The sequence below is a fragment of the Neospora caninum genome, chromosome Ib, assembly GCF_000208865.1.
Source record: "Neospora caninum Liverpool complete genome, chromosome Ib".
NCBI classification, from domain to species: Eukaryota; Apicomplexa; class Conoidasida; order Eucoccidiorida; family Sarcocystidae; genus Neospora; species Neospora caninum.
In genome coordinates, this window is record NC_018386.1 from 1,135,711 (window position 1) to 1,157,513 (window position 21,803).

At 50.2% G+C, this 21,803-nt stretch overlaps 4 protein-coding genes across 4 annotated transcripts; 2 read left to right on the forward strand and 2 right to left on the reverse strand.

Moving 5' to 3' along the window:
• Positions 1 to 333: 333 nt before the first annotated feature.
• On the reverse strand, positions 334 to 540 carry NCLIV_003680 (40s ribosomal protein S28, related; the record flags this gene model as incomplete). The annotated part of the gene is made up of 1 exon (XM_003879869.1): positions 334 to 540. One exon carries the CDS (start codon positions 538 to 540, stop codon positions 334 to 336), a length of 207 nt encoding a protein of 68 aa, XP_003879918.1.
• Positions 541 to 5,048: 4,508 nt separating this feature from the next.
• NCLIV_003690 (putative dynein intermediate chain) lies at positions 5,049 to 13,422 on the forward strand (the record flags this gene model as incomplete). Its single annotated transcript, XM_003879870.1, has 14 exons — positions 5,049 to 5,143; positions 5,524 to 5,576; positions 5,788 to 5,861; positions 6,335 to 6,427; positions 6,981 to 7,179; positions 7,678 to 7,772; positions 8,491 to 8,650; positions 9,115 to 9,224; positions 9,898 to 10,099; positions 10,522 to 10,658; positions 10,854 to 10,922; positions 11,741 to 11,794; positions 12,625 to 12,741; positions 13,246 to 13,422. 14 exons carry the CDS (start codon positions 5,049 to 5,051, stop codon positions 13,420 to 13,422), a joined length of 1,635 nt encoding a protein of 544 aa, XP_003879919.1.
• A 1,944-nt stretch (positions 13,423 to 15,366) lies between these two features.
• Positions 15,367 to 17,002, reverse strand: NCLIV_003700 (conserved hypothetical protein; the record flags this gene model as incomplete). The annotated part of the gene is made up of 2 exons (XM_003879871.1): positions 15,367 to 16,071; positions 16,919 to 17,002. The coding sequence occupies 2 exons, from the start codon at positions 17,000 to 17,002 to the stop codon at positions 15,367 to 15,369; spliced, it is 789 nt and encodes a 262-aa protein (XP_003879920.1).
• Positions 17,003 to 18,117: 1,115 nt separating this feature from the next.
• On the forward strand, positions 18,118 to 20,353 carry NCLIV_003710 (putative U3 small nucleolar ribonucleoprotein protein IMP3; the record flags this gene model as incomplete). Its single annotated transcript, XM_003879872.1, has 4 exons — positions 18,118 to 18,251; positions 18,829 to 18,936; positions 19,346 to 19,500; positions 20,199 to 20,353. The coding sequence occupies 4 exons, from the start codon at positions 18,118 to 18,120 to the stop codon at positions 20,351 to 20,353; spliced, it is 552 nt and encodes a 183-aa protein (XP_003879921.1).
• Positions 20,354 to 21,803: the final 1,450 nt, after the last annotated feature.

A 21,803-nucleotide genomic window follows, 5' to 3' on the forward strand; every position in this document is an offset into this window, starting at 1 on the left:
TCGCTCTCTCTGCAGGGGAGATGAGAGTTCATCCTGTCTCCTTGCTCTCACGCGATGTCTCCGCAGAACTCAGGAGGAACCCGGAAGCGCAGCCCGCCTCCCGAGTGTCGAGAACTTAACCCCCAGCTGGACCTGTCCGTCGACTCGCCCGCACGCGAAAACCCCCCGCCAACACGCCGCTCCTGCGCAAGGACACATACATATTCATGTAGAAGGGAGGCCAATACGTAAATGTATATATGTGCGCAGACCGTGGAACCGCGGAAGGATACACAGCGGGTCGCCACGTCGGCGCATGCGCGCCCCGCGTTGCGTCTTTTTCCCGCTCGGCAATTATCTCAGGCGTCGAGCCTCACGCTCCGTTTCCAGAAGCGCCAAGATGTCGCCTTCTCTGACCGGTCCCTTCACATTGCGAATCAAAGAACGCCCAGCGAGGTCGGTTTCGTCAGCCATGAAGGTGACGCGCACTTGGATAACCCCGCCGCGACTGCCAGTCCTCCCCAACACCTTCTCGACCTTCGCAAGCTTCGGCTGCTCCATCTTGACGAAAAGAAGCGAAGAAAATGCGCAGAAGAAAGCTCCAAACAAGATGCGAGCAAGGCGTGCGAGAAGAGCAAAACACAAGAAAGAGTGCCTAGCGCCCAAAGTGTGGGAAGAGAGGGAAAGGCCACAAAGGGAGCGAGCGCGAGAGAAGGCACATGCCACAATCTCTCCACTGCATGCGCTTTCGCCAGCTACAGCGCGGACGGGGGTCGGCCTGGATGAGAGCGGAAGATTATTTGTATATAAGCCGAATTCTGGGACGAAGGAGATCGCGCGCTGGTAGGTCGTTTTCTCGCGGTTTTCTAGCATCTTCTCGCGCTTTTCGCGCGTTCGCCGAGAGAGTGCACCGTGTGCGAGCGTGTGCATGCGCCGAGAGAAGCTGGCTCAAGAGGCGGCGATTCGTCTTGCGGGTTTTCGGTTGGTCACAGGTTTCTTGCGAGGCGGTCTGTGTGGCCAGGCGGAAAAACATTACCGATGAAGTCTCTGCCAGGGTTGCGGGTCTCGGGGAATCTCTCCCAGCGTTTGTTCCAACCAGAACGGCGTATATCTGCAAGACAAAAACTGGAGTGAGAATTGCACGTCACTTCCAGGCCACCTACCGACTCCGAAAGCAGAAAAACGACTTCCTGCGCAACAGACGCCGACTTCATCGAAGGCACCACGTGCGGAAAAAAGGCACTCTGTGTCTCGTCATTTTGCGGTCGGTGTTTTCTGGAAAACGCGGGTTTTGGAGAGCCGCGTGAAGACCAGCGGCCTGCGTGGAGCGGGCGCCGTCAACTGACTGCGACTGTTTCTGCCTTTTCTCGACTCTACGAAAACGAAAACCTTTCCTGCGTTGCCTCGAGTGTCCTGGGCACCTTTTGCAGAAAGCCTGCCACTCTTCTTTGCCCAACAAATCCCACAACAGAGAGAGATCTCTCGCGTCAAAAGTGTAGAGACTTAAACGAACTTCCCGCAAACTGCGATTGCCCGCCTACAGCCCACTGAGGCCACGGCGGAAAAGAGCCTCCTGATACCGTCAGTTGCGGTAGACGAAAGCGCCAGCAGAGCTAAAATGCGAACGTATATCTGCATCGATCTACGCAGACGTTTATGGATATATGTGTCCTGGACCCCGACGGTGAAACTGCAAACATGCAGCCATGCAGTACAACGACAGAGAGAAGGTATCCTCTTTCCAAAAAAATAGGCCACACTGCTAAGCTCTCTACGGAGGCTGCTGAAACCCTACACACCCATCGCTCTTTCTGTTCGAGACGTGAACGGTGTCTTTCGGCGGACAATCAGCCAAGAATATTCACATAAATATATGTATATATACATATATACATATATATATATATATATTTATATCCCCGCAAACGCGGATTTGGAGAGACCCCCCCTCAAAATTTATTTTCCGCAGAGAAAGGCTCCACTCTCACGATCTTGAAGTCTGTAATTGGAGCTGAGATAAATACCCCTTCGCATGCGCACACGTTCGTCGGAATTTCGTAGCGATTCTCCGATTCTCCGTTTTCAACTGTCCCAGCGGTGACAACATTTCTTGGCATGCGCGGATGCTTTGCGAAACCGATTGACAGGTCTGGATTCTGACGCAGCTATTCTGAGATGCATGTCTGAATCCGGCAAGTCTTTGCTTTCGATTCGCCCGCCAGACGCTGCGCGTCGAATTCTGCCTTTGCTGAGCCTGTCTCGGCGTATTGCCTACTCAAAAACCTTCGCGACTTGACCGTGTACCGCCCGACATATATATACATATATATATATATATATGTATACATATATATACATATATGTATATTGCTTTAATGTATATATATATATATATATATATATATATATATATTATGTAGATCTATGTTATAGGTGTATATATTTGGAGATAGGCAACTGGTTTTGATGTTTCGTTTCAAACGCGTCCCTGATCATACAGAAGGCCGTTGTGTTCGCGAAAAAGTTGAGGGGAACAGCGGATACGCCCAGCGAACAGAGACACGTGTTCTCTGCCTTCGCCTGCAAAATGCATCAAGCGCCACTCCCTGCGCGTTCATCTTGAGTTTCTCGGCCTTTCTCCCCTTCCGCCTCGCTCTTCCTCGGCGTATACTCGGTCACAATGTGGAACAGCAACAGTCCCTCAGCGCAGAAGAAGCGTGCCTCGATTACAGGGCTGCCAGGAGTGCGTCGAGGACACCGTGCGTCTTTGTCTCTACATCGAGATGAAGAGTCGCAACAAGGCGAAGATTTCTCAAATCCCATGGTGACCTGAAAAACAAACACGAAACCGCACAAAAACTCCGAAAGCAAAAGAAAACACAACCCCTCACACAGAAAAACATACATATACATATACAGAGAGAGTATGTATTTCTATTTGTATATCCCAATGCATCTACCTATCTGTCTTCATATATATATATATATATATGTAGACGGAGGGAGCGTAAGAGAGATCGGCATGTCAGTATAACTGGATCTATGAAAATACTCTTATAGACATGTAGCGAATCGGGGATCTTTGGGAAAAAGAGGGATCAACATGGCGGGAGAAAGTTTGGCGTCGCACGAATGGCGCAAGCTCCGCTAAACGAAGCCGCGAAAGGACACCCCGAGTTTTATCACCGATATCCCTGTCAATCTTTATCTCGACGATACACGCATATCGGGGGGCGTCCAAAAACGTACTTCCTCGGATTTCTTCGAGAGCAGTGTCCGAGGGTCTGTTTTATAATGACACACACAGGAAAGCGAGAGAGACGCAGCATCTGCATCACCATTTGTAATTCAACATATCTATATATATTTGTAGATGTAGATGTATATATATATATATATGAATGTGTATATGAACCTCTATCTATACTTGGAGATAGACGTGTATCTTCAGTGGCACGTGGTGCTTACTTCCGCCGAGAGTGCTGCTAACTCCGCCTCTGTGTCTCGGCCACAGTCTGCGAAGGCGCGTTTTTGCCTGATTCGTCGTCGCGACTGTCTGCACAGAGCGGCCCCGTTTTTCGTTTGCGCGTCAACCGCCTGCTGGAGAAGTCCATTTTTCACCTTCTCTCTTCTTCTCCCTCTTCACGAGAGAGCTCTCGACTTCAGTCTCGAGTCTGTCCCTAGGGCTAGCGCGAGAGCAAAAGCTCGTGTCCCTGCGGTCCTGAGGCAAGAGAGCGTCTTCACGTTGTTGTCAGAGTAGACCGCCATCGAGTCTCGTCTTCGCCTCGTCTCTTTGTTTTCTCCCCTTTTTTAGGCGGTCCTGAGGGTGAAGCCGAAGGACCAGCTGCAGCTGTCCGCTGAGGAACTTCGGAAGCGCATGCCGCCGCGCATCTTGTACCCTCAAAACCCTCGAGCCCCGAAAAATCTCGCTCTTTACTCGTTCAAAGAAAAACTATTCAAGCGCGACGAACAAATTGAACAAACTGTCTTCCACCTCAGCGTCGAAGGGTGCGGCAGCGAGCGAAGCCGAAGACAACCATCGGTCGCGTTTCTCCTGCCAGCGACACGAAAAGATAGACATGCTCCAAAACCGACAGTGCCGCATTCCTAGCGAAACAGAGAGACACACACATGCAGTTCATTCAAAAACGCACATGCGCATTAAAACGCATGCCCATATATATATATATATATATATATATATATATACATATATGGAGGCATATGTGGCCGACAGAGAGGCTGATCCAAAGAGATCTAGTCGAATTGTTGAGATATGCATATATAGTCCCCTCGATGTATACGCATATTCATGTATAGACCTATATATATATATATATATTCATATGAATGCATATGTATACCTACACACGTGGATAGGTGTACATATGGGTCTACATGTTCACATATATATATATATATATATATATATATATATATACGTACATACATAAGAATGGATCAAGATAGGCAAATGCATGCTTTCTTCCGACGGCGATAGTGGATGCGTCTTGTGTCAGTTTGAGCATGGGCTGAAAGGCGATGTCTATTGTCTTTCGTGTCCACGAAATAGGGCTCTGTTGCACGCGGAGAGTCAAGAAGCAATCGAGCAAGAAGAGGCTTGGCGAGTCAGAGAAGAAGAAGCCGCGAAGAAGAAACGCAAAGAAAGCGTCGACATCCGCATCGAGGACGACCTTCAGCGTATGCAAGGCCGAAAGCGCTCTTTTCACAGGGATCTCTCACATGACTTCAAGCGAAGCACAACGCTTGAAACACTCAACTACACTATATATCTCTCCCTCTCTCTATATGTATATGTGGCTGCACGCTCGTGCATACCTGTGCATGCACGTGGAGACGCGCACTTGAACTCTTTGTTTTATATGCAGAGAGAAAGCGCTGTTGTACGTGCACGCAGACGCCAGAGAAGGTGTAAGGGGGGAAAAGAGGCGGATCACCGGGAGGTGAATGCGAGAATTTGTCCAACTGCATCTCATTCGTGGGCTCTCCTGCACTTGTGAGAAAGTCTGAGAACTCGCGTGGTGGGGAGGTTGCCTGTCGAGGAATCTATGCGCACAGAGAACACCGAAGACGAAGGCCGAGTGCTCAGGAACCAGTTCAACTACGGCGACCGAGCCTCACAGACGGAAACCAAGACTGTCAGGTGAGGCAAGCTGTCTATCGAACTGCAACTCCATCGACGGGCATCTCTATAAATATCTATAAATATATATACGTGTACGTGCGTGTGTAAATATGTGTTTAGGTTATCCCTACATGCATGGGGGTGTCTACACGTAAATCTGTGTTTATGAATGATGCTGTTGCGCCTGCGCCTGCGAAAATGTGCATTTACTGCGTATCTGTGCGTGTGTTTATGAACCCCCCCACTGGGAGTAGATGTAGAGCAAGAGTCGCGTGGTCCCCCTGCCTTCTGCATGGTTTTCTTTTAACTGAACTCGAAGTGTCGTTTTCTCGCCTTTTCTCCGCTTCCTACGAGTTGCCTTGTGGTGGGGTTTTTGCCGTTTCTCTCGATTTTCACAGAGAGCGAGGAGCATCCACGAGACCACCCCCCACCGTACCCTTTGCTGGCACAGGTGAACAAGAAAGGCGTCTCCGAAACGCCCGGTTATCCCCCCTGCGGAAACGCTGAGTGTAGAGAGGAGACGCAGACCGCAAGGGAGGAGGAAGAAGACGCCGGACAGGCGAGTGGGAGAAAAAGAGGCTGAGAGAGAGAGAAGGAAAAAGCAGACACCCCACGGAGATGGTGGACCGGTTGCCTCCCTTTCAGTTTTTTTTATGCCTCAGTCAACCAGTGGATGATGTACGACGCCTACGTGGAAGAGCTGAATGCGCAGAGTCGGTCAGAGAACGACACAAAGGTGAGAGTGAGCGCGCTGCAAACAGACAAAGCAAGCGAGGGGGCGACGCGGAGAAGAGCAAAAACAACGAGACCGAGAATGTGAGAGACAGAGCAACACCAACGCCGGCAAAACGAGATAACGTCCCAGAGAGACAACGAGAGGGAAACCTCGAGATCATTGCTTTAGATTCTCTTGGTATACACAGAGAGAGGCGCGTGTGCGTTGAGCCATTTATGTGCACACAGATATCTGTCACTGTATATCTCTATATAAAGAGATACAGATAGATTTTGACAGATTTAGACAGACTTAGATAGATGCCTGTAGATACACATGTGTGCGCACGTGAACCGTTCAAATGCATCCCATGAGAAGGATCGTCGACGTTCGGGCAGAGATAAGTGTGTCGTGTGCGCGATAGACCCGAACTGAAACGAGGTCTGAAACGTGAGACCGCGTGTGTCTTTGAGGGGTTCTTTCTGTCACGTCAGGCCTGGCAGCAGCCGGAGGAGACTGAAAAAAGAATACACGAAACGCCTCACAAGGACACCGACATACTCAACTCGATGAAGTGGGCTGTCAAGGTGAGAAATGCACGCATACACAACTGTCTAGACGCAGTCGGCCACGTCTGTTGCTTTCTTTCTCTCTCTATGTATGTATATATATATATGTGCATGTATATGTGTATATACCTATAAATAGAGAGCTCGGACCACGTGAGTGTCTTGCCGTTCCGAGTCTTCTGAAACCAAGTCACCTGTGTTGCGTATTTGGACGAAAATGTCTGTTCTGTATGCCGTGCCAAATTTCGCTTCACACTTGTCGGTTTGAAACACTATTCAGTTGCTGTGTTCGCAGGTTACACTCCCACACGCTAACATATCTGCATGCACATAACTAAATGTCTGCATAGATGTGTATGTCCGTGGAGACAACGCAAGATGTGATCCGTAGGAGACTGGCGGCACCTCCTGGGCAGCGCGCGGGCTCCGCCCCGCAGTTTCGCTTTTGCAGTGTGTTTTCGTTTGCTGCTTCGCGTTCGGTCTTCTCGAGTTTGGGGTGCATGCAGTGGAAAGCCGTGTCTGCTGAAAACGCGAATTCTGCGAGACGTTTTCCTGCCCTGTCTCGCCTCAGCTGACCGAACGCGTGGTTAACCACAACACGGAGATCGAGACTTACCAGAAATTCAGGTTTTTCAAAGCGCCTGCGGGCGCTGCAGCAGACGCCGTGTTTCTTCCTCTCTGGCAGTTCCACTTTTCCAAGGTGAAGAAGAAAGACGCGACTGGTCTCAAATGGAACCCGCGGTACTCAGACCTCTTCGCCGCGGGATACGGTGAGCACGCAAGCCGAGAGCGAAGCTTCCCTGAAAGCGAAAAAACACAGACTCAGCGCTAGATACCACACACACATAAATATAAATAAATATATATATATATATATATAGACACATCTATTTGCATGCAATACGTACCTATATACATGTACAGATGTAGCTGTATAAGAATTTGCAACAGATATATACGGACTCAAAAAGGAGAAATGGAAAACAAGCCGTGATATGTAAAGATTTCCTTTCCTCCACGTTCATTTATCTAGATGTGTCTGACTGTAGGCAGGAGTATATGCATGCAGACGTATTGAGACACCTATGTATACATATACACATATATATACCTATATATATATATATATATATATATATATATATATATATGGAGAAAGATGAATAATGAGACTGGAGGTGTAAGCATGTGTGGATGTTTCAAAAAAAATTCAGGAAGCCTGTCGTGGACCGTTGTCGGATTTTACGTTTTTCTTCTTCGGTTTGCAGGCAGCTTCGAATTTCAAAGACACGGCAGCGGCTTTGTTTGCTGCTACAGTTTGAAGAACACGAGCTATCCCGAGTATTTCTGGAAGACAGAGTCGGTGAGTCCTGGGGCTGGTTGACGGCTGCATCTCGCTAGCTTGCTTGAAACAGCAAAAGGCGTCGTGGGAGCCTGAAAACTCCAAATGTATTTTCCTTCCACACCAAGCTGCGCCGATCTACTTAGACAGCTGCGGTAGTACGGAGGCTACACAAATCGCGCACACCTTAATTGGTAAGCAGCTCCCGAATGCATGCCTTCCCATACGCAGAAGCTCCTGCGCATGCAACGCAATCGTCCAGCTAGGCATGAAAATCGAAAGAGGCATTCACATCGGGAAGACGCCTATTCAGAAATGTTAACGGGCGATCGATACTTTTCTAAGATGTAGATAACTGCACACGCCTATGCAAACATCTGTGTATATACAGATATCTGTTTACTCATATAAAAAACGTGTATAGGTTTTTCTTTGCAGATTCTTACGCGTGGATCCCTATGCTTTTTGGTCTGTTTTTCTCTTGGTCTCTGACCGTGGCCACACTGAACTCAAAGCCCTACCTTCAAGCAAACGATTTTTGCATTCGCATATGTTCGTACATGCTCATGAATATTCCTATACATATATTTACATATACATATATATATATATATATATATTCACATACGCATGCATGTTTATCTGCCACTGTGCTTAGCTGCCGAGGCGTTTGACTGTGCGTGCAGTGCATGCATGTTTACGGACGCATGCGCCCAGTTTTCGCCATTTTTCCATGCAGGCGGTGTGCAGTGTCGACTGGAACCCCCACAGTCCATCGCTCCTCGCCGTTGGTCTCTACGACGGCACTGTCCTCGTTTTCGACATTCACTCAAAAGATCGGAAACCAACACACGCCAGTACAGTGAAAGTCAACAAGCACACGGATCCTGTCTGGGACGGTACGCTTCTGTCTCAGAACAAATCGACAGACCATAATCTTTTTCCCTCTTAAGCTCTGCACACATCCCCATATATATATATATATATATATATATGTGTTTGTGTGGTGAAGGTCTGCATCTGGTCTAACGGGAATATCCATGTGCCTCTATTTATTTCTACGAATAAGTGAATCTACGACGTTAATATATATATATACATATATATTTGTCGTCTGGTGGCGAGATGCTGCTGTGCAAATACATACGCATCGCTCTCTCTGGAGACGGAGGAACTGCCGGCAGTATGTAGAGTGGGCGGGACTTTCAGCGAGGTTCAACGGCCATGTGTATGCAGAGATGCCGCATTCTGATGCCTGCATGCGTCGACCGAGGACGCGTTCGTGTTTCGTTTTTTCTGCATGCAAATGCTCCGAGACTGCGCCCTCGCGTGTTTTTGTGCCTGGGGCCTTTCGGTTTCGCAGTACGATGGGATGGCGACAATTCGAGCAGCGCTCTTCGATTTTATTCCGTTTCTGGAGACGGCCGAGTCACCAGCTGGTCACTCATGAAGAACAAACTCGAATCTGAGGAAGTCCGTCTTCTTTCGAAATGTTAGAACGCCTTGCCTCTCGACAGACGTCAAGGCAGGACGGCAATCGTCACATGTCCAGAAGGACTTTTCTGTTTGGGCACTCGGAGCCATCCTCGTGTCCGCTCGCAGCAAACTTCTCCAACTCACCTCCAAAGACACTGCCTTGCCTTCAAATATTTATACCTGTGCGTGATAGGTATCTATTTGCAGACATGGTTAAATCTGTATAAACATATAGGCGTGTAGTCACATGTCGACAAGCGTATAAATATATATTTACACCAAAGGGTGTGCGCCTGTTTCTGCATTCATATATATATATATATATATATGTATATATATATATATATGTATATATATATATATATACAGGTACACAGATAACGCTCTTTCTCTCTATCGATCTCTCTGCTTTATCCATCACGTGCGTTGCGTTTCGCTCTCGTTCTGTGACACGCGACGGGGCGATTCGAGTCTGAGACTCTTCTCGCGATCGGGCCAAAAGAGCGTTTCCGTTATTCCAAGCGACTGCTCTTTGTCTTGGCCTTTCGTCTTGGCCTTTCGTCTTGGCCTTTCGTCTTGGCCTTCTCGTGTTGGGTGGTCTCGCTTCAGCTATTTGGTAGGAGTCGCTTGCGCGGAGCTTTCGCTCAACGTCTTGTGAGTGGGGGTTCAGGTCGCTCTCCTCAAGTTGGATTACAGCCAAGTCTCGACTCCGAGGGACTCTGCAGATGCGACAGCGCTCGTTGGCGTCGCGGCGGGCACCTGCTTCGATTTCCATCCTACGCAGCCTCACATCTTCGTCGTCGGCACTGCGGAAGGCGTCATCTTCAAATGCTCGAAAAACTACAGTGGACAGTATCTGCAAACCTACCTCGGTGAGAAGACCTCTCAAAAAGGGAACAACCGAAAATCTGTCCACATCTGTATAGATAGATGGAGGCAATGGCTCTCCCCTGTGCATCAATCCACACAAGTATATATATATATATATATATATATGCATACATGCATATATTTATATATGTTTGCGAGGAGGGAGGTGTCTGTTTCTGCTTATGAGGAAATCACGTAAAAGTCTTTTGTTTGCATCTGCCTCTCTAGATGCGGGTAACGACGTACATATATACGTATGTATATATGTATATATCACCGTGTATGTGTGTAGATGGATTTCGAGTTGTCCTTGCAATTCCGTACGAAGGCATTTGCCTTGGTTAACCGTAACCGCTACTCTTTTGCATTGCTTTTTCTCTGCGCATTCGCGGGGCGACTCCTTCTGTCTCCTCTGTCTCTCAAGGCCACGACATGTCGATTACGGGGTTGGAGTGGAATCCTTTCCACCCTCGCATTTTCATCTCCAGTTCCTCAGACTGGACAGTGAAGATTTGGGAGGAGTCCGTCAGCTCGCCAGTGCTGACCTTTGACTTCGAGGTGGTACGTCAAAAAAATGAAAACGCCTGCGCTCTCTGGCGCCTCTCACTTGGGGGAGAGATCTCAGAGAAGGCTTCCTTGCCGCGGCCAGTTGCGATGTCGTCCGCGCCGCCAAGAGCGGACGAGTCCTCGAGGAAGGACAGAAAAGGGGGGACAGTTATGTCGCAGATGGGTTTCGTCTCGCGTTCTCGTCTATAGGCCGTGGCCGACGTTCGATGGGCACCGCTCAGCTCCACAATGTTCGCCGCTGCAACTACGGACGGAACAGTAGGTCTTGCGTCAGGGTCTGAGGAAAGGAAAAGAGGAGAGAGACGGAGGCCCGAGGAGCGAAGAAAACAGGACGGCGCCCCCAAGTGACGGCGAGAAGGAAAGTGTGCTAGAAAGTGTGACGCAGAGAACGCCAGCACACACTCGCCAGCTGGGAGAAGCTTGTTGACGTCTCCGGCGTCGTGTTAATCTTGAGCTTTGGGGAAAAACAGTGCACGGCTGCACGATTCAACGAGCAAAAACACGAGAGTGCTCTTAGTTTGTCGACAGGGAAAACAGGCGGACCCTTTCGGGGGTGTCGCCGAACTCAAAAGGTTCCAAGTTCGTTCCTAGACTTGAACTTAACCACACGGGAACTTTCCAACGTCCGTCATCGAGAGCGATACCCTCGCCGCTTCGTCCCTAAAATGCCGAAGAGACACCTCAAACACATATATGCGCACATACGCATGAAGAAACACATCAACATATATATATATATATGTATATATATATATATATATGTATATATATATATGTATATATGTATATATGTATATATGTATATATGTATATGTATATATGCGTATACGTTTTTTGTGGAACTCGTGGGTGTCTCTATTGAATTCAAGGGGCTGGAGTCCACACAGGAGCTGCCAATCATTCTGTCAGCTGTGTGAAAAGAAAAAATAGGGAGCCACGTGTTGTGGATATATATATATATATATATATATATACTTATGAGCAAATGCATGCTGAGCTATTGAAATGTTTTCCTCGTAGTCCCGCTTTCTGCCTTTTTCATGGAGATCCCCGTTGCTCTGGATCGGGTTTTCCAGGTCCACCTGTATGACCTAGACGTGAACCGGCGGAAACAAATCGGCTCTTTCAAGGTGCGCAGAAACCACGCCGACGCTTCTTCACGAAAACGGAAAGACACACAAACCAAGCACTCAGACTGGAGCCTCGAGAAAGGCATCTCCATATTCATGTGGAAACCTATATTCCACGCACACGCAGAAACGCAGGCAACTCTCTCTGTGCTGTGTATACTCGGCGCATCTCGGGGCGCATCTCTGACGCTCTACCAGGATCTATTCCTCGAAACGTATCCACCTCTGCCGACATATATATATATATATATATATCGATATAAATATATATTTCTATCTATCCGGGCACCTGCATATCTGTGTGCAGTATGCGACACAACGGTCCAGATCATATATATATATATATATATATTTGTATGTGTAGAGGGAGACTGACATGGATATGTAGACCTGTAATCATCGCTTGTTAAATGAGAACTCCGTCGTTGGCTGATCAAAGGAAGAGTTTTCCATTCAACTCCTCACTTTTGTGTTTGTGTCGGTGTGCCACGGCTGTTTGGTTATTTCCCGTTCCACAGCTGTGGTGGATCTCTTGCCTTTTCTCTCCGCTCGCCCTTTCCCCCTGTTTCGTTCTGTTTCCCCTTTTCTTAAATTCAGCTGTCTTCTGTCGCGCTGGTTCTTTCCCCGTCCATTTCTCGGTCTCTGCTCGCTTTGTGTCTGTTTCTTTTCCGCCGCCACGCGCATGAACAGCGCCGCCAGTGCGCCGGGATCCGCTCCTGACTGGTTGTCTCTGTCTCCCCCCTTTAGGCGTCCGTTGCGACGTCAGCGGTTTGCCTTTCTCTGTCCTTCCCCTCACCGTGGTCTTGCCCGAGTTTCTTCTGGCCGCGCAGGTTTGCTCAGACGCCGCCCTGACGCGCCTCTGCTTCGGCAACAACAGCACCCTCCTCGCTGCGCAAGAGGGCGGGAAAATCGCGACGTTAAAGTTGTCGACTCCCGAGTCCACTTTGGTGAGGCAGGCTTCTCTTAGGGCCGAAGCCGGCTTAGGACATCTCTGTGGAGACTCCAAAGCAAACGCAAACTTCCCGTCGACACTCACACACACGAGAAGGGGACCTGTCGGCAGCTTTGCACGGCTTTCCGAGTTCCTAGTCCCCAGGCTATCCAGTCTAGAGTTTTGGAAGGCCCATGACGCTCTGTCCTACTCGATTTTACTGGATTTAGCCGATTGTCAACTTACCAACATTTATCTATATCAGTCTATCGATCTATCTATCTGCTTGTATCGTAGATCTTTACCATATGTGTGAGTAGAGATCCCAATTTACGATGTAAAACGTCGCGAAACGCACATCGACGCATGCGTATGTGGACATCTGCATGTGACTGGGTAAGAAGCATTTGCATATGTTTCCCGGGAGCTCTCAGGGGCGAGGCCCGAGCTGCCACTGAGCGCAAGGCGCGTTGCTTGAATGTGAGGGCGGGCGCTTGTCGGCCGTCTTTTGCTGCTCCAGGAAATCGCCGAAGGCAAAACAGAAGCGGAAGCGAGGACGGAGAAGATGAACGCAGTTCTCGCCATTGTCTCCGACCTCTTCCAGGCGCCGAGTCCCACTGGTGGCCAGTTACCCCAGGCGCTTCAGCGCGTGTGTGATGAACACAGCACTCCGCCTCGATCTTTTTCTTCGCCGTGAAGGGACACGAATCTCATCCACATCCAAGGATTTGCTGCTTGACGCCGAGAACCCCCCAGACAGTTGCCTTCTGCAGCCTCAGGTCTGAAAAACCTTGTGTCGCGCGGGGCGAGACACACATCCCTCGGAGGTGTTTAAACAACCACTCCTGTGTATTTTAATTCACATGACTCGAGGAGTGTATAACTGGAGTTATAGTTATTTAACTGCCGCTTGGATGTCTGGTTTCGTTTTTCTCGTTCCTGTTTCCCAAGTCTGGTCGTCCACAGAGAAACAACGTGGGCATCAGATGCGCTTCCTGCGCGATGTAGCTCCTAGAAAGAGCTTTCCAAAGAATCAGGGATGTCAGAGAGACCTCTTCGTTGCCTTGTCCTTTCTGGTACGAATGTCGGCGTCCCGTCTTTGAGAGAAACGCGATTTCTTCCCTGCAGCAGACCTTCGCTGGCGTATCTGGAACAGAAGAACGCGAGAAGGCCCAGTCTCGGTCAGATTCGCCCTCGCGCAAATCTCTTCCAGAAGCGACAGGCCCCTTCCACAGAACACACAAACCCTTCGTGAGACAAACCACAGCCGCGCCCTGTCGAGAGCTCGACCCCCATGTGCACCGAGGGACTTAGAAACGACAACGATTCAAACATCTATATCTCTACAGAGGGATGTATACACATATGTAGACTGTAGACATCACAGCCCGTATGTCGCGCTCCATCCGTTACTATAAATCCGTGGGCAGGAACGTGTGTGGACGGCAGTAGAGTTTGCTGAATGTCTACATTTGGAGGTACCGCTCCTCCTTTCTGTGTATCCCGTCCCTGCACGCGCACACTGTGACAGACGCGTGTGGAGATTTTCGTTGCAAATCTTTCCGCCTAGTGAATCAGATATACTGGAAAAGATCATCTCTCGCAGGTGCGGAAAAGCTCCAGAGGAGACCGTTCGGACTTGCTCCCCTTGCACAATCGACACTACTCGATCGGCTGTACACACGCTTTGTCGACCTACCGACGTCTCTAAAGTTACACACACGTAGAAATGTAAATACACATTTACATATATATATATATATATATACGTGTATTATGTATATATATATATATATATATGGATGCATGTGGCTCAGCTTCATTTGGGTTCCTGTGCCAGGGGGGAGAGTGCGGCTGAGGGGCGGAGCCAAGAAGGTGCACGGAGGGATCGCGGGGAGAGTCAAGGACTTTCCACTCTTTTTAATGCGAAGCGAGAAGGGTCTTTGAAGCCGTGCGGCAGACAAGAGCGATCACAGTGTTTGGATTTTGTCCGGGGAGCGTTTTCGTCTCCGGAGAAGCGAAGCGGAGTCTGCGCCACCCGCGAAACGCCCTCGAGAGCACGCGAAAAGACGCATTTCGCCTCGCTTCCACACGGACAGACACACCGAAAAAAGGGTTTTTGGAACTGCGTTTCCCCGCTTCTGCCTCCTCCCCGAGAGAAAGAAAGGCGACGAGCTCGATTCAGGCGACAGAGCCGCGCACAAAAGAGATACTCTCTCGGGCCTCGCATGCCAGAGACTCGCGCCTACAGCACAGGAGTGCCGCGAAAAAACACTCCAAGACAATCACCTACGATTTGGGTTACACCTACAGAGACCAAAGGGCCGCGACAGGCACCTACACGTTTGAAGAAGAAACACACATGTCCCCAGAAAAGCGCCTGCTGTAGAGACAGGGAGACACAGAGAGATGCACCACCTATCAAGTGACCCGCAGATCGGGGAACTGGTGTCTCTCTTGCCGTTGAAAGACCACAGGAAAGTCCGGTCCGCTTGTTCTCCCTCGTTCTTTCCGGGTCTCTCGTCTCCCATTCTCTTCCCTCCTTTTCTCCCTCTTCCCCCGTATCTTTTGCCTCACTCTCCACTTCTCTGCCTGCTCTCCCTTTTCTAAACCTCCGTTTTTCCTTGTCCCTGGTCGTCCGCTACGCGGAGCGCTGCGCAAGTCTCTTTCTGTTGAGGTATTTTGCGCGGACAGCTTCGTCGTTTTGCGGGGCTTTCGAGCCTGCAAGGACGCCCTCAACCTTCACGTACTTCCACACATCAAACTCGGGGACGGCTGGTAGGTCCTCGAGAGTGTTCTTCTCTTCTGCGCTCTTCTTTTCCTTCTCCTTCTTCGCCTCCTTGGGCGGCTGCGCGGGGCTCACAGCCTTCTTCTTGGCCGCGCCCTTGCCCGAATAAAAGCCGAGCTGCGCAGCAGTCGCGAGATCCTGGTCGTCGTCAAAGTTGATGCGGGCTCCAGCGCCGCCTCCCACAGCGCGTTTTCCGCGCAGACTCGGCGGAACCCACTTCTTCGTTGCAGGCGACTCACTCTTCTCGCCGACGAACCCTGCGTCCTGGCCGTCTTCGCCCGCTGCGGATGCCGCGACTGGGATTCCCGCGCGCTCGCCGTCCGGGTCGCTGGCGTCTTCGTCGCGCCTCTCCTCGCCGCGGAGGTCGTCTCCGGAAACCGCCGTGTGCCACGTCTTCTCCGGTTCCTTCTTCCGGACCGAGGCTGCGTCGACGACGCTCACTTTCAGCCAAGTTGCGAGGGCTTCATCCTGCGGGGAAGCAGGCTTCGCTTGGTCCTCGACAACCCACTCCGAGGAGTCTGCCTCCTCCACCACGAGCACGGACTCATCCTCTTTCTTCTGCAGGCAACGCACGCAGTTAAGCGCGAGCGAGAAAGACCGTGCACACAGCAGCAGGCGACTCGACCAAGCGGGGCTGGCCACGGAGACAAAAAGAGAGAGGGAGATGCGCGAGGTAAAGGGAGAGAAGGACGGAGAGAGAAGGGGAGAAGGACAGAGAGAGAAATGGACGGGGAGAGCGCAAGAAAACAGCGAAAACGGGAGAGGAGAGAACGTGGAAGACAGAGAAAAGGGGGGAGAGAAAAGGGGGGAGAGGACAAGGGGGAGAGAGATAGGGAGAGAGGAAAGGAGAGAGGACAAGGGGGAGAGAGATAGGGAGAGAGAAAAGGAGAGAGGACAAGGGGGAGAGAGATAGGGAGAGAGAAAGGGAGCGAGAAAAAGGGGGAGAGAGAAAGGGAGCGAGAAAAAGGGGGAGAGAGAAAGGGGGAGAGAGAAAGGCAGAGAAAGAAAGGGGGAGAGAGAAAGGCAGAGAAAGAAAGGGGGAGAGAGAAAGGGGGAGAGAGAAAGGGAGAGAGAGAAAGGGAGAGAGAGAAAGGGGGAGAGAGAAAGGGAGAGAGACAAAGGGAGAGAGACAAAGGGAGACAGACAAAGGGAGACACAGAGAGAATGACACAGGAAGAGAGAACGCGAGAGAGAAAGACGGGAAGAGAAAGGAACCGGTGAGGCAACACAGAGGAGCGGGAGAGTGAGACCACAACGACAGGGAAGAAGCGAAAAAGACGGCCTGCTTGTGTATATCTTCAATGACAAAGACAGGAGAAAAAACGACGTAAAGCTGCTACAAAAAGTGATACGTTGATGGATCGATATAAAGGTCGGCGTCCTATGATGAACGTGCGCGGCTTACGGGTTTCTCTCCGAGACCTGCAGGGGTGGAAGTCTTGAGGGACTTCTTCTTTTTCTTTTCGAAGAACGCACTGAGTTTACTCATTTTCGCCACGCGACGTTTTGACAGGAATTTCTGCTCTCTCCAGAAACGCGAGGGACAGGGAGTGGAAAAGTTTCTCCGCGGGGGATACTCTCGCTCGAGTTCTGGTCGCAGTCCTCGCGAAGTCTCGTTTCTGTCTCAAGGGACAGAAGAGGCCGTGGCAAGGCAGAAAAGTCTTGGCAGACCGCCACAAAAAGACAAAGTTGTGTTTGTCTTTTCGGCGTTTTTCCCCGCCTCAGAGGCTCGGTTGTGCGCCCCGAATCATTTCCGTTTTGAGAGAAGTCGCCCGCCCGTGTCTCAACGTGGGCACGCGCATGCATGCGTTTTCCCCGGAAGCGGAAAAGGACAAGTTAAGAAGATCGATTCGGGGCGGAGAAAATTTCCACGTTTCTCGGAAAATCTAACGCCCTCAGAGGACTTGCTTCTAACTCTGCCTCGCTCTCGAGGACTCGCTGTGGGGTTGAGTTTTCTTCTGGACCGTCAAAGAGATTATCCACGGAAACGTTCGAGCGGGGCGGCACAGCGCGGCGAACCTCGCAGGTTTGTGTTTCCGATTTCCGAAGAAAAGACCCTTTCGGGGCGTCGCTTTGTTCTCTTCGTTCGTCTCCCTCTGATTCTAACGGCTTTCCGCGAGCCGAAGCCTTCCTTTTTGCGGTCGCAACCGCGAGCGGCAGAACGAACAGCGACGGTCGCGTTCGCCATACCAACGCTCGATCTAAAGAACCAAGTGATTCCCTGCCGCAGTCTGCAACGAAAAAGAAAAAGCTTTCGCTTCCTTCCTCCACCTGTGTGCTTTTCTCCCTCTTCATCCCACGCATCGCATCGTATCTATCTATCTATCTATCTATCTATCTATCTATCTATCTATCTATCTATCTATCTATCTATCTATCTATCTATCTATCTATCTATCTATCTATGCATATATATATATATATATATATATATATATATGGTTTTAGGGTTTAGATACATACGAGCATATACAACAAACGCATGCGCGTGGACATGCGCTGATAAAAGGTGTCTGCGTAACTGCATAGAGAGGAACAGGTCTGGATGAGACGAGGTTTTCGACGAGGCTCCGGTAGCGGGAACCACCAGAGGCTGTGCTCAAGATGAGGCAGTTGAAATATCATGAGAAGCGGCTGTTGAAGAAGGTCGACTTCTACAACTGGAAAAGGGAACAAAATGTGCGAGAGGTGAAGGTTCTTCGGCGCTATCTCATCCAAGATCGAGAAGACTATCAAAAGTAGGGCCGACAAAAGAACTGCAGGAAACGCTCGTCTCTTTGAACGCATTGCTCCGTCCTCGAGGTCGCTACATATACATAGTTAACAATGTCTATCTCTGTGTGTTTTGTATATTTTTCTGTATACATGTGCAACTCACTTTCGTATTACTTGTGCCATCGCCAGAAAAGGGGAGCCGGGCACTGTTCCCGGGAAAACGGTACGACACCCCAGGCTCGCTCCACTTCTGACTGCCTACTTTCGCGCCTATCTACCCTTTTCAGCACTGATTGAGCGTCATATATGCAAATATATGCTTATTTATGTGTGTCTTGACGCATGCGTGTGTTGGTGCATTTACTGTGTATCCATGTGGACATGCACATGACCTGTCAACGGTTCTGCAGCCTATGGGGCTTCCCTGGGCCTTTTATGCCAAAGAACGTGCAGACTCTCTTGTTTTCGCCGTTTCTTGATGAGGGACGCGTGTGGTATAAATATATAAGTGTATATATGTATATGTATATATAGTCATGTATATATATATATATATATATATATATATATGCTCTTTTCTTTGCGCGGTTGTGTTTCCAGATACAACAAACTGTGTGGCGTCGTGACGAAGCTCACCTCGGAGTTGCGGAAACTTCCAGAAGATGACGCGTTTCGAGTTAAGATGACCGAGCTGTTGCTTGACAAACTGTGAGCCCTCGCACTGTTTTCTCCCGCTCCACTTCTCGCTTCTTTTCCTCTTTCCGCGCGACTCTCTTCCCTCCATAGTCTGCTCCACCGTTTCGCAGCGGGGCGGGAGTCGATGCAGAGATGAACGGGAACGCGTCGCAACTGCGAATTGGTGAAATGGCGCACTCAGAGTGGGACGGCTCGCGCCTGTGGTCTCTTCCTCAGTCTCAAAAAGTCCTCCGGAGGGGCGCCTCTACGCGGGTGGCCCTCTCCCTGCTGTCAAATTGCAGCACTCCGTATCATTTCTCGCGCGTCGTCTCGCTGCGCTTTCTCTGTTCGAGTGTCCTAGCTTCCCGCCAGCGCCTCTTATTCGGAGGCATGTCCCGTCTTCTTTCTTCAAACTCTGTTGTCGGTTTCTCTCGTTCTGCAGCTACACGATGGGCGTCATCAGCAAAAAGAGCAGCCTCGCTCAGTGCGAAGGCTTGTCAGCCTCGAGCTTCTGCCGCAGGCGGCTCTCCGTGGTTCTCGTCCAACTCAAATTCTGCGAACACCTCAAGCAAGCGACCGCCTACATCGAGCAAGGACGTAAGGAACGAAAACACCTGGCAAAGAGGAAACCGGACCCCCCAGCAAATCTTGCATGCGAATCGACGTCAAACGCATGCATATAGATAAGGTGATGTGGATACGCGTGTATGTGCATGCGTATGTATATAAATATTTATAACTATATATACAGGGCGCGATGGCAAAAGCGAAGCTCCGTTCCGTCGCACAGGAGCGGGGCCTCACGAAATCTGGACGACACGTCGCCTTACTGTGGGCGCCGTGCATGGTAGCCTTTCGTTGTTTCGACGTGTGCACGTAGGAAAGGCGACCGCCACCCATGTTGAAGACAGTCACAAACAAAGAAACGAAACGCATTGCAGACTGGCTTTCTGCACTTGGATTCTCTGCATGAGGCAGTGCCATGAGACATGCCTCTATCTCTATTTCTATCTATCTGTCTATATTCGTTTGTGTGTATATGGATATGTGCGGTTGTGCGGATGTGACTGTTTGGACATGCAAGGCCATTTAAACGTATATGCGTCAACCAAGTCACTAGATGGATGGGAAACACGGGAATGCAGAGGGAGGGAAATCACGAGAAGCGAAGCTTTCCTTGCTTTCGTGCATGCGTTTCATCTGGCTCTCAGGTTGCACGTGGAGGCGAAACAAACAGCCGCCGCGTCTGCTTGTTGCATCAGGTGGTTCTGAGTGTGTTCTGTGCGTGCGTCCAGACGTGCGAATTGGCTCGGAGGTTTGCCTAAATCCTGCCTTGCACGTGACACGAGAACAAGAAGACCTTATTGGTTGGTCGCAAGGCTCGTCTATTCAAAGACACGTGAAGCAGTTCAACCAGACTCTCGACGACTTCGAGCTTCTTGCCATCTAGTGCTTTCCCGTGTGGCCTTCTTCTCTCTTCTTTGCTGTTCTGCCTTCTCTCCCACTACCGCGTGTCGCCTTCCTTCGCTGTCTCATTTTCTTTCTTCCGACACAGTTTGACCCCGGGGCGGATGGGGTGTCTCAGGTGCGAAGAACGATTCTCTTCTCGCGCGTGCTGGCCAGTGGTTCTTTTCTCCCGCCATCGGACTGCACAAAAAAGTGCACCCTCTCAGGTTCTCTGACGGTAAAACGAACATCGAACACGCCGTGTGTGACGGGGGACAATGAGCCTGTTTCGGGCGTCGTGCCCCAGGAAAATCGTTGACGACTTACACCCAAACCTACTTGCTTGCAATTCTATGCAATGCGGTACGGTTTCTTTTTTCTCTTCGTCTGGGGCGTTCCCCCGCACCCCACACACGGAGCAGTCGCACTGAGCCAGGCACTAGCTACGCGACGGATTCCTGACCGTCTATGTTGGAAAGAAAGGACGATTGCCTCCGTACCAAAACGAGCAGAGGACCGGCAAAGAGCATGTCTATCGCTACGTTTGCAGAGAAGTGTTTTTCTTAGGCCGCAGAGCGGCCTCAGCTTTACTGAGACGAGGGGTCTCTTTGTGGCACGGTGTCGAGAGCCGGAAGCACTCCATCGGTTTTCTGAGAGAGAATAGACGCCTTGTCTGTGTAGAAAGATGTGAGTGAAAAGGTTTTGCGCACGCCGTGTGTGTGTGTGTAGAAAGATGTGCGGGAAAAGGTTTTCCTACTGCGGAAAGGGAACTGTGTCTAAAAATCAGTCAGAAAGCCTGAAAAGAGAACCAGCTCGGCATACGTTTTAGCTGGCCGCCGGCCGGGGATGCTCATTTTGCTGGACAGGGAGCGACAAGCAGCGGATCTTGCGTGTGAACACGTAGAATAGAGGAACACGTTTCGTTTGGGAGGAGTGAGGAGGAGCGTGAGCAGGTGCACTATGTAGATCGAAAAAATCCACGAACAAGACTTTCCAGCCGCCCTAAAAGGGAATTCTCTACACGAAAAAAGACACACTAAGCCTACGTCCGCGCCCTCCCTTAGTAGGGAAGCTGAACCCTGCCTAGGAAGTTGGCTTCACGCCGCCAGAAACACACATGCCACGAGATACGTACAAGCGGACAGGGAAAAAGAAGACGGTGGGGGGGGGGGGGAAGACATGGGACACTGCTATGTTTGAAGAAAGGGACAGCAACGCAATCCCCAGCAACCTTTGCTGCTGCGGGGACGCGATATCTATTTTGGGGGGCGATTGAAAGGCGTGTCAGAAATCTCCACGCGAGAGTGGCAAACACGGGAGCGCCGTCGCCGTAGTATTATCTTCGGTACGTGCAGGAAGATTCCCCGTACCGCGGTGGACCTCGCGTCCCCGCAGTTCGGTGGTTCTGCAACGTGTGCCAGTCTTGCGACAGAGGGCGTCGATCTCTCGAAGTT